The 13,111-nt window shown below is 43.6% G+C and overlaps 1 protein-coding gene across 1 annotated transcript in view; it reads left to right on the top strand.

The window, feature by feature from the left end:
* The window catches only part of PPP3R1 (protein phosphatase 3 regulatory subunit B, alpha), a 311,110-nt gene that overhangs the window by 161,417 nt on the left and 136,582 nt on the right, over positions 1–13,111 (top strand). The window contains exon 3 of the mRNA XM_069234278.1: positions 9,295–9,471. Coding sequence (XP_069090379.1) covers positions 9,295–9,471 — 177 coding nt within the window. The remainder of the gene's footprint in view (positions 1–9,294; positions 9,472–13,111) is intronic.

Raw genomic sequence — 13,111 nt, 5'->3', positions numbered from 1 at the left:
ATTTGCTGTGGTATGGATACTACTGAATCTGTGGGTCAAGCAGTTTCTTCCTCAGTTGTGATACGCGGCCGTGCCTGGCTACATACCTCAGGGATTTCAGAGCCAGTCCAAGCCACATTGATTGAAGGACGTTTGATGGTGCCCATTTCTTTGGTGCACAGTCTGACTTGGCTTTAAGGCATTTTCGTGACAGTAGGGGGTGGCACAGCAAATTAGCCTGGTTCCTCTCTACCATTTGGCCTAGTTCAAAGCTCCTTACTGACTAGTGAGGTGTTATTTGTCTTTACGTATTCCACAGAAGAGCTGTGCTTCAGCAGGGCTTTGAGGCTTTGTCAGTAATATATGTTCGATGGCATGTGTAGCTGCAGATACACATGCTGTGCACAGTCCGCCGTCTGGTGTTGGGCTCGGAGTGTTACAAGTTCTCTTTTGTATAGAATAATTACTATTTTTGATTCTTTAGGAGTTGCTCTGCACTTGCCTTGGTTTCCGCCACAACACCAAGGCCACTTTTTCATACTTGATGTTTTGTTCAGCCCTTAATAAATAAATAAATAAATATATTGTTGGTTACTATGTTGGCATTTCTTAGACTCCTCTGTCAGTAATTATGTATATTGAGAATATCTTGAAGTTGTTTTGATCATCTCTACCGACATTTCCTGGTGAAAAGTATATGTATATGCCAAGTGGTTGCTATATCTGCCTTAAATCTATTTTTAAAGTGGGCAATTGTATGTTTTCTGTGCAAGAGATGAGAATTCTATGTGTCTTATAGTGTAGATCTGGTTAGAATATACCTTTACATGTAAAGGGGTATTGCTCAATGGCATGTTATGTTGCTCTGTGTTCCAACAGGGTAGAACATGCACTTTCGGACTACATATAAGAACAAATAGATTTATTGTCATAGCTCATTTAGCGCTACTCTCCTACGATTATTGGTAGTGTTTCTTACCCATGTTTCTTTTTTTATGATCTCTTTGCTGTGGTCCTTACCACAGTATTGATGGGGTGTTCGTGCACTGGTTTGCATCCCATTAAGGGAGCAAGTAGCTTAATATTCAATTTGTTCGTTCACCTCTAGCACTGATGGATCATATTAACATTGATTTTCATTTTTCCATGTTTTTGAATGTTTGACTCCTTATCCGTGATTCCTCCCACTAGTTTTACATAGTGAAATATGTTAGGATTCACCCCCATTCTTATGAATGCCCAGTCTTTTTGAATTATTCTAGACCGGTTTTGTTCTAAGAGCATATTTTTATTGGTATTGATCATAGGGGATGCTCTCTCTGCTCTTAGTGTTTTTCTAACTTATTACTGTGGTCCTTTACATAGTTCTTTTACTAACAAAGATGCCTTTCCTAATAGAAATTCTTATGAATACATGGTCTATTTCTCTTGTACTAGACCTGTTTTCTTCTGGTTAGAGACTTTCAATGTTGTTTGGTTACTTCTGACACCATTTAACATACTAACATGGATGAGCGTATTACCATGTTTTTCATGTCTTATGGTTTTAGTTGCCTGTGGTTCCTTCCACAGGTTTTGTTATTGTAGAGTATATTATTTTGCATCTTAATTATTATGATAGTCTGCCCTTTTTCTCTTGTTCTAGACTGGTTTTATGGTACTTGGAGACTTTTTTTGGCAGGACTCAGTTCGCATTACCTCCTCTGGGTTACTACGACTTTGGTCATAAAGTAACGAATCTGCGGCTAAATGGCTCTAGCAGATGAGCAAGTTACTTACCTTCGGTAATGCATTATCTGGTAGGGACATGGTTTAGCGTCCGATTCCTTAACGACCCTACCATCGTCCCCACTCTGCGAACTGAGTCCTGTTTGGTCTCAGAGTTTGTTACGGAAATCAACACTTTGATTTAAGAATTTGGTGATTATTTGAGACAGGGGTGTCCTTTGTGCTAGCACACTGTTTCAATAGGCAGTTTTTAAATGTGGTTCCACGTTTTGAATGCAGAAAATAGTCACAGAATAAACTGACATCTGCAAGGGGTTATATGGACTCTGCTAAAGTCACATCCGGTGGATGACATTGATACGGAGTCTCACAATGTCCTCTTCCGACGCACTGACGTGCTATGGTTAAAAGTTTCTGGATCCAGGCTCGCTCCTGGGTAGGATTCTAAAGTAAGGAATCTGCAGCTAGATCCTGTCTCTACCAGATAATGTGTTACTGAAGGTTAGTAACTTTTTTGTCGGTTCGCCTACAGTTTCTGCTCCTGATATTTCACTGTGAAGAATTTAGAAGCCATAACTTTCATACGTAATTCTTTGGTAGGTAGGAAAATGTATTCAATTTTAACGTGTTTCATTAGGGCTTGTTTTGAAAAATGTTTTTTTAATGTTGTTTTTTTTTTTTTTTTTTTTAGTTTCTTGTTTTTTCTAACTGTATTAGATAAAAATTCATATTTTTAATTTGTCTGTAAACTTGAATCATGAAATTATATATTTATTAAGTGTACTTTTTATGGTGAAAAGTCAGATGATGTACTGACTGGTTCTGTTTCTGACCCTACAGCAAGAAGCACTTTATATCCCTCAATACACAGGATCATGAGAAAGGGGGACATATTGTTCTCTCCTCTTTATACTGAACATTTCTTGTGTGACATTTTACAGTGTACCAGTGAAATTGAGCTAAATTAGGCACGTTGGATACCAACGTAAACTAGTATACAGTGGTAGTTCAAAGGGCAGCTTAACCACCTGAATTACAGATACTCTGGGATGTAGGGATGAATTCATATAATTTGACCAAGATTCTTCTGGATGCATGGTCTAAGCCAGTCTTGTGCCCCCCTCCACCCCCTGCCCCCCCCACCCCCAGTGAGTCGACTTGTGGCTAGGTGACAAAGCAGTAGAACATAGTAAGTAAGCACCCTACTCTAGAAAGCCTTATTGTTCAAGTGTTGACAAGTTAGGTTCATCTTAATTGCTTTTTTACCAACCCACTGGATAAGTCATTCAAATGAATTTCAGAAAGACAATATTTTGTTCCGCCATTCTAGCACTCAAATCTATTAATGATCTTCGCCTTCTGAGGAGGCACCGCTCAACACTATGAAACATGGCCTGCAAAATCTTGCCAACTATCCCAGAGGACCTGTGTGTGTCACACGCCCAACTATACAAGATGGTCAGGATGCAGTGAGGTCCTATTTGCTGATCTGGACACTACAGACTGCATTGGTGGATTACTGGCACCATTGTTGTGCTCAGGAGGTCTGCCTAGAGGAGCCAACCAGATTTTCAGGAGATATACAAGTGCCCTTAATGGATATGCTGTGTGACTGCTCTAGGCTGTTAGGAAAAAAGGCAGATTCAGTGCTAGAACAATTCAAGGATAGTCATGTGATAGCATGATCATGGGACTATTGACACCAGCTAAGTAATTTCCCTGCTAAGACAGGAAATTTTGAGACCATTACATGGGGCTTGCTTTCAGACGGGGCCAACCCTTCCAACCTGTTCTGCAGCAACCAGTCCTTTCTGATTTTCAAATGTGACATCAGCAGAAACAGTTTCATCCAGTAATTCTCCAGATCTTCCTCCCTTGCTGCTGTGACTACCAGGTTGCTTTAGTTTGCTCTATCAGGCACCTATCTGGATGATTGGAGTCAGAGTATGGCATTTCTTCCCCAGCTTGAGACCCATCATGTCACACAGATGTGTTTTACAAATTGTTCAAAGGGACTATTGCCTGCCTTTGTTTTCTTCCCAACCCCACGCTTATCCCATAGCAAAGTGACTTTTGGAGGACCTTCCCACAGTTCTGATGCAAGAAGCCAACCTTTTGCTGTCCAAAGGTGCCATCAAACGGGTGCCAGAATCTGAGAGAGAGTGAGGATATTACTTGGTTACTTCCTCATTACTTTCTCATTCCAAAGACTGGGTGAGGCCTTGGGTCTGTTTTGAACTTTGCGCCCACTAAATGCCTTTCTGGGAAAAGACAAGTTCTAAATTCTCGCTTTGACTTCGATCCTGTGCACTGGAGACCCATGATATGGAATGGCGTTTCTAGACCAGCAGGACACACGTTTGCATATAACCGTCATGCAGCCAGACCATTGTTGCCTGTGGTTCATTGTGGCTCTAGACCACTTTCAGTTTACCCTCCCTTCAGCCTCTCAAGTGTTTGTGAAAGTGCTTGCAGGGATTGCTGCCCATCGTAAGGGTTTAACAATACACGTACTGCTATGTCTGGTGTCTAAAGATAGGCTCGCCATAGACTATCGCGATGACCTCTGGATGACAACTGCACTCCTGATATCATTGGGTTTTATCACCATTAAGCCAAAGTCCCCCCTGTGCCCAGATAAAGACTTGCATTCTCTGGGGCAGTTCTTGACACAGTGGCATTCAGATCCTTTAGGCTGCTGCAGCAGTCCTGTGACATTCAGGATATGGTCCTGATAGGTCCTGGGTCTGATGAGGATGAGGCTTCATGATCCCCCGGCCTCATGCGTCCTTCTCATACCAAATGCCAGGTGGCACATACAGGCCCTGCGGTGGAACCTCTGATCCCAGGGGGTGCAGTGTCTGGGCTGTCTTGTAGACTCCATTCAGATCCTGAAGGAGATGGGCCAGGGTTTGCCGCTGTGGTTAGCCTGGCCAACCCAACCTGCTCCAGGCTGCGCTCTCTTCCCCACACAGAGCTCATGGTGATGACTGATTTATCACGGTTTGGGCATGGGGAGTAGAGGCATCTGAGAGAGGTGGAGAGTGGCGGCCCCAGGTCTCTTGCATTGAGCTAGTTTAATATCAATTCTTTTAGAGCTTCAGGCTTTTGGCCCTGAAATACTTCCTGCCATCCCTCAAAGGGACGCTTGGGCAGGTCCTCACAGACAACGCAACTGCCATTTGGTACTGCAACAAGCAGGCCAGGGCAGGTTCTTGGGTGTTGTACCGGGGGTGCAGCACCTCTGGAGGTGACTGGACCTGAAAAACATCTTACTGGTCCCCAATCACCTGGTGCAGTCAATGAATGCCAGAGAGAATGAACTGAGCAGACAATGTCTTGCAGATCACAAGTGGCGTCTTCACCCTGAGGTGGCCCATGGCATCTTTAATCATTGGAGTACACCTTTGATAGACCACCACTGCTGAGAAAACGCAGCATCAACGAAGTGCTCACTGGAGTTTCCTCAAAAGTTGTTCATTAGGAGATGCATTCTGGCTGGAATGGAGAGAGACACTTTCTATTGCTACCTCAACTTCTAAGGCATATCAAGACAGTCTAGGCTGGGACCAGACAGTGTGCTACCCAAAACTCCTTAGCCTGGGGCATTTGTCGTCCGATCAATCTTCCACTTCAGGAGGATCTCCTGTCTAAACCACTAGCAGGGTCCTGCATCAGTCTCCACAATCTACACCTCTATGCTTGGGGACTGAGCAGCTGCAGCTAAGTGTTTTTTTTTTTTTTTGTGGAAGAAGGTGTCATATGTTACTTTTGCTGCCAGATACCCCTTTCTCAAAGTTGTTCCATGCTGGCTGCTGGGGCAAATTTGTTGCCTGGTGTGGTGCCTGAAACAGCAACCCCCTTCAAGATAGACTTTGATGTTCTTTTATTTGTTCTTTCTTTTGCTCAGCAGAACCTTGCGGTTGACAAAGTGAAGGATTTCAACCCTTATGGCCTTTCTGTGTTCACCTGACCAACTGTCTTAGATTAAGTCACCTGTTGTGATGTGTTTTAGAAAATTTTTGATTTGTATGTTTTCCCCAAACTAATTGTTATGGCCCAAAGGGATTGGAAGTTGGACTTGTTGTTTTCCATGTGCATGTCCTCCGAGCCTTTGCATGGCTGTTATTTTAACCTCTTCTGCGCTGAGAAAATAACGGTTATGTCTTCAGCCACGGTGGTTGTGTGCTGAGGACGAAACAGTCACGTCCTCTACACACGACCATCAAATTCCTCTGCTGCAACAGCTTTTTCCAAAAACAGCTTCTGGAGCTGGGAAAGAGCTTTCCCAGCTCCTGGGGCTACTTTTAGTTTTCACTGAAATGACCAGAAGCGCACAGTGCATTGATGTAATTTCAGTTAAAACGAAAGAGAAATAAGCCAATCAGCTCATTTCACTTAGTCCCCAGAGCACTTACGCAGAGTATCTCAGCTCTCTCCCCCAGCACCAAGGCAAACAGGAGAGGGATCACCGTAAATGAGCCAACCTCCCCCTTTCCAACGGTATCCTTTCCTACTAGATCCCTGCTTGGGGATTGCCACAGGAGGGCGATCCCTGAACAGAGATTCACCCACTAGACACCAAGGAGGGGGGAGTGGCCCCTTGGGCAAGGGCATTTGGTCCCCCCTCAATTTGTGGGCATAACCAGTATTTCTGTGTGATGTCCGTGTTGCATTTTGGGCCGCTTCCTGTTGCAGGCACTAACTAGGCTTACCCACTCAAGTGGGGTTCCATTTTTAGCGGGAGACTTAGGGGAACTCAGAATAGTAGAACAAGTGATATTACCAAATGTCTTTCTCTGCATTTGGGCTTTCCAAATGTAAGACATTGTGCAAGAAAGAAGTCCTTTTGAAAAATGCCCTCTATTACACATGCTAGTATGGGTACCCACAAATTCAGAGATTTGCACATAACCACTGCTTCTAAACACCGTATATTGTGCCCATTTCGGAAATACATAGGTTTCCTTGATACCCACTTTTCACTCTTTATATTTTACCAAATTAATTTCTGTATACCCGGTACACAATGAAAAACCATTGCATGGCACAGCTCAGTTATTGGCTCTGGATACCTAGGGTTCTTGGTGAACCTATAAGCCCTATATAACCTGCAACCAGAATCAGCCAGCGGACGTAACAGTGTATGTATTGCTTTAGAAAATCTGCCATAGTTAGAAGTTACAGATGAAAACTTGGACACAAATGTCTGTTTTATTCCAACTCAGTTTCATTTTTTTATTTTTTATTTAAACTGTTACTTTCTATAGGAAAATCTTGAGGAATCTACACAAATGACCTCTTGCTTAATTCAGAATTTTGTCTACTTTTCGTAAATCTGTATAGCTTTCCTAGATCCACCTTTGGTTTCACACCCATTTCTACCACTAACTGGATGGAGGTTGAAAGCACAAAAAATAGGGAAAATGGGCAGTCTCCCAATAAATGGCAAAACTGTGTTGAAAAACTTGGTTTTCTTATTCAAGTCTGCCTGTTCCTGAAAGTTGGGAATATGGTGATTTTAGCACCGCAAACGCTTTTTTGATGACATTTGCAAGGATAAAACAAATGCTTTCTTCTGCAGCACTTTCCCCCCCATTTTTTCCAAGAATCCCAAAAGTAAGCTATATTTTGGCTAATTTCTCTATCCCATCCAGGGGAATCCACAAACCCTGGGCATCTTTAGAATCTCCAGGATTTGTGAAAAAATGGACGCAAATTTGGCATGGATCGATTTTGTGGGCAAAAAGCTATGTGGGTATAAGCACGAAGTACCTCAAATAGCCTAAAAAGGTCTTCAGCACTGTGTGGGGTGGGGGGGGGGGGAGGGGGGGGGGAGGAGGCCTAGCAGTGAAAGGGTTAATGCTGTTAAAATAAGAGTCTTCATTATCATTATGTCAGCAAGCTGTGTGTGTGTGTCTGTCTGTCTGTCTGTCTGTAGACAGTTTTGGTCCTGCCGCTCTATACCACCACTTTTCTGGTCAAACTGGCACTGTGGACCACAACGACCTTCCTGCCTACGATTGCGACTCCTTTGCAATTTGGCAAATCAATTACTCTGCCTGCCTTTTTGTGCCGCATCAACCCTCAATGAAGACTCCATTGTCTCTTTTAAAAGGGCTTGGAACGTATACATCACCTGCGCAATAGACCATTACCTGGATGATCATCTCTTTACAAATTTCTTGGGGATAAAGAATGGAAAACCGGTGCAGAAGAGGACCCCGCTTAGTTGGATAGCCAGCTATATTAAAATCTGCTACTCGCTGGACAAGAAGCAACTTCTAAAGACCTGTGGCATCACTCTACCAGGGCGAAGACAACTATGGCTTTGCTAGGAGGGTACCTTTTCTAGATATCTGACAAGCTGCGACGTGGGAGTCAGTACATAAGTTCACAAACCACCACAACCTTGACACACTGTTCGGATGGGAAGGCCACTTTGCCTGCTCAGTACTGCAGGGCTTTTTGGTCTGAGTTAATTGCCTAGACCCCCTACCTTGGGGAGGTACTGCTATGGTATCTATACTAAGGGTGAGGAATAGAAATAAGAAGTATTCATCGGAAGAAATAGTTACTTTTGGAAATGCTTTCCCTGATGGATACTCAGTCTAACTCCATATTCATGCATGTCCTACTACATTCCCATTTTGTGGAGTTATAAAGGTCCTGAGTAAGAAATCAGCACACTGGCTCAGGTATTTTATTCCTTGCTCCTCATCTCAGGGAGCAGAAGGAGACGAAACTGACCTCAGGTCGCAGGGTGGTGCCTGTGTGCAGCTCCACTCCGCCACTTCCAGGTGTTATGGACTCACTGCAGAGTCACACGGTATCACCTGCCAGTGCACAGGAGCATTTCTGTATAATTCTCAGGATCCGGTCTTACACCTGGAAATAGTCTAAAGGTGAAGAATATCTGGTTAGATGCATCAGAAAGAACTTTACAGAATGTACATAACTTGTTCTACAGTTAAGTCTACGTAAACTGTTTCATTAAAATATTTTGAATACCCTTTTTACTTAACGTTGCAGCGTCATGTAATCACAGTTTCTACTTAAAAATATTTTTTTTACTGTTGTATAAACTGAGCAAAATTGGGGAAAATTTAATTTAAGATTAGTAGTTCTGTTAGGTAATTACCCTGTGCATTTACTGGAGTATATTGCTTGCATTGGCATGTCGTATTTGAGCCCTTTGCCTCCTTAACACAGAAAAATATTGTGGAGTTCTACTCCTGTTGTTGTGCTTTGGTACTAGTTTATTTGTTTGCATTTAATCAGCTGTCTTTGCGAGGTAGCCAGGAATGATTAGGTAGTGAATGTCACGTGAACATGACAATCAGCTAATCTCAGTTAATCCCTTACATTTAAAAGTCCTAGTCAGCAAAGCCCCTCTAAATCACAGTTTGTATTATGGCTGGTGCACGCAAAAAGACAGGTAATTTTCATCTATAGCGTGAAATCCATTAATTGTGATTTAGCAAATCGACACACTGGAGCCTTATTAACAAAGGACAGAAAGTCTTTAATTTATATCAAATCGACAAATCTGTTAACTAATGTCGCTACTTATGTTCATGTTTTTAGTTGATGCGGATGAAATTAAACGACTAGGAAAGAGATTTAAGAAACTTGACTTGGACAATTCTGGTTCTTTGAGCGTCGAAGAGTTTATGTCATTGCCAGAATTACAACAGAACCCTTTAGTACAACGAGTAATAGACATATTCGATACAGATGGGAACGGAGAAGTGGACTTTAAAGGTAAGGATTCATTTTTTAATATTTGTCTGGGTGTTTTCTTTACTGTATGCATTTCCAGTTTCTCTCAAAACAAACTTTTGTGTTGAAAACAAAATTTATTTCTGCCAAGTATGGATAATTACAAGTTCTTAAACATTTCGACAGTCGCTGTTGTGGTTGTGTATTTTCACTGCGCCTGTGTTACTGTGAAGAATTGTGATTTTTTTTTTTTTCTTCTTTTTTTTTTGCCAAAGTTCGCTTTTTTTGAATTCATAAATCGTTAAAATGCAGAGTGCGTAATTACTCAGCATAGGATAATTTTCCTTAGGTGCCGTGGGATTCCATTTCAAGGACAGTGTGACTCTTGCGAACGTGCAACACGGAATTGAAAACATTTTAGGCATGCTTAGTTTGAATTGTCTTTCTGTTTAGACCAGTTTTTAAAGTTTAAACAATACGAGCGCTTAAGACTATCGTTCCTTTTATGCAGAATATTCTTAATACACCTTAATGAGAAAAGCAGATTAGCCTGCGCATGTATGAAATTTCACTGTCTTTTGCTTGAAGGTTGATCAGTGATTGCTTACATGCGTTCTCTCTACAAATATAATTTACCCAAAAAATAGGATTTTTACTGTAAGCGTGATGCAACTGAAATACGGTGTGGCTACATTGTGTCATGCGTTGACTTTGCATAATTAATAGTGGCACTACTTCATGCTACAGTTTTATCTGAATCATTCCGTTCCAGAAAGTCTTGCGGATTACCTCGTGTTTCTGCAAACCACGTAAATAATAATTCAAACTGTGGCCTTTTGGAAATGGGGGAGGTGTTTGTCTATGTTCCTTCTGGGCACACTGTTGAGTTATGATACAAGATATTGTAAATGCCTAAAGTTGGCCCTCTGTAATTTAGATCCATGTGCATGGCCTCAACATTTAGGCCCTCATTATGACCTTGGCGGGCGGCAATAGCCGCCCGCCAAGATCTGACCGCCGTGCGGCCGCACCCCCGCCACGGTCATTAGGAGATACCGCTGGGCCACAACATAGGAGCCAGCTCCAAATGGAGCCGGCGGTGTTGCGGCCGTGCGACGGGTGCAGTTGCACCGTCGTGCTTTTCACTGTCTGCATAGCGTCACATTGTCCTCTCTGAAGATTTTCTCCTCTCACGTCTTCCAGGTGACTGCAGAGCCTATCTGACGTGCATAGGTAGGCTAGGTTTTATTTTTCTAGACAATGGACTGATTACAGATAAAACATCAGGACTGGCTGAATGTATCACATATGGCATGGGGCCACATGGGAGCAATGTTTCCTCCAGCACCTTTCGTGTGGCGTCCAGAAAATAAAACTATTGTCTTAAAATTCATAACTGATAGTTTCGGTATTAGCTTCCGCATTTGTTATGTTTTCTAGAGTACACTGCAAACTCGGTGTGAAACCTGTCACTCTCTCTTTTTTATTTTTTATTTTTTATTTTATATAATAAGGTTCTATGGTTAACCAAGTCCTCTTAATCTAAATATTTGATATAGTTGCATAAATGACCTCTTAACCAGCCATCTTCTTCAATTGTGTTTTTTTTTGGTCATTCATGTATTTCTGCACCCACTAACGCAATGGGCAGCGTACCAACCTATTACAGTGATTGGCTAACTTTAAGTTGGGTGACCGCATTCTGCTCTTTCACAAGGAGGGCACCCACACTCATTATTGTTCCTTCGGTGTCAGGAACTACTAAGACAATGAGTGGTTTTGAGACCAGAAAATATTTTTGCTTCTAGCCTTTGTTTATTCTTTATTTTGGTGGGGAACCACAGATCCCATATGAAAACAGTTTCTAAAAAAACATGGCAAAACAAGCATTTGCCAAGCTAAAAGGCTGGAAGCCTACAGCAGATGCATTGGGTTTCAAATGCTTGTTTTAAGTTACAGCTTTACAACAATCATATGCATGTGTCAAGCCATCCAGTCCCGGGGCCTTAGGATTTGATAAACTACGTATAGCCTGAACCACATCCTCCACCGAGAAGGGAGCGTCAAGATACTGTCTATTGGAGTTCTCAAGCCAAAGCAAGCTAATCTCCTCAAAGTAATCAACAGCATCCAAAACACTTTTATCTGGCCGCTCAGCATACAGGTCTGAGTAAAAGTCAGACATGACACGCTGAACTTTTGCCGTACCCATCTGAAGCGTCCCCGCCGATTCCCTTCTACGATATAATTCCCAGTCCACGGCCTACGAAGCATGGCCGCTAATGTCTTTCCAGCCCACTCCCCTTCACCATAGCTCCTCGCTTTCGCCTCTTTGCACACTTCGCGAAGCGCCACCTCCTCATAGCAGGACAACACTTCCCTGAATTCAGCCAAAAGGCCTGCAGACCAGTCCGAAGCCAAATGCCTCTCCAAGGCAGCAAGTCGCGCCTCCAGTCCCGCCAACTCCTGTCGAAGTGCCCTCAACACCCCATATTGCTTAGCAAGACATATTCAGCGGATCACAACCTTAAAGGCTTCCCAGAGGGTGCCTGCAAAAGACACTGAACCCTGAATGATCTGAAAGTAGTCCACGATAGCAGTGCAGATTTCCTCCCGGAAGACACGATCTCTCCGCGCCCCACAAGGCAACTGCGACGAAAACGTGCCGCTGGGATCCCGGGCACATGCAGCTCCAGCAAAACCGACGAATCATCCGACAAAGTGCGAGGCATATGCTCAATTGACTTTGTCCAGAGTTCCACATTTCTGGTGCCCAGCCCATCTATCTATTCTACACCAGCTGCTATGTGCACAGTTAACACACGTGCCTTGCCTATCCCCACAGTGTCTGACCCTCCACAGGTCCACCAGAGCACCCTCAGCCATGATTTGCACCATTGCCCTCACAGCCGCTACATTTGGAGGTCCGTCTCAGCTCTCCTGATCCGCCTCCGGGTCCAAAACCACATTGAAGTCGCCACCCCATAAGATGGAACCAGGGCCCAGCAAACCAACCAAGCGCCAAACTTTCTCAAAGAATTCAGGGTTATCAACATTGGGGCCATAGATGGATATCAGGGAGAACGGCCTATCATACAAAGTGTCCCTCAGCATGACATATCGACCTTGCGGGTCCACTAACACCCTACCTGTGTTCCATGGCAGACCTTTCCGAATCAAAATCTCCACTTCTCGCGCATAGCCGAAGTACCTCGCCATGTGACACTCGCCAATCCAGCCAGCCTTCACCCTCTTTCGTTCCCTCAACCAAGTGAGTCTCCTGCATCATACATATATTGACAGCAATCTCATCTTGCGTCGATCATTCAGTCCCCTGACATTCCAAGTGAGGCACCTAACAGCCTCTGCGCTTGTATGCACCATGCCAACAGCTACCCAATCGCATGCTGTCACCCAGCCATTCTACATAAAGCAACAGCTGCTAAGGAAGGGGGAAGAGAGAGAAGAGGAAGAAGAATCCCACCAACAGCAAACAGTGCATGCCTCCACCCTCGCTGGCCCCCCAATCAGGTCAGTCCAGTAAACCCACTGCACCCAAACTCCTAACCAACTGCAAAACAGCAACGTCTTATTTGGACTCATCCAGCAGGGAATCAGCGAGGCCATCCAGTAACCAACCCGATTGGGGTGGATGGACAGGAGTACCAGGATACAGTCCATA

The sequence above is a fragment of the Pleurodeles waltl genome, chromosome 5 (assembly GCF_031143425.1).
Source record: "Pleurodeles waltl isolate 20211129_DDA chromosome 5, aPleWal1.hap1.20221129, whole genome shotgun sequence".
NCBI classification, from domain to species: domain Eukaryota; kingdom Metazoa; phylum Chordata; class Amphibia; order Caudata; family Salamandridae; genus Pleurodeles; species Pleurodeles waltl.
The sequence above is the reverse complement of the archived record's forward strand: the minus strand, read 5'-3'. Positions and strand labels throughout refer to the sequence as shown.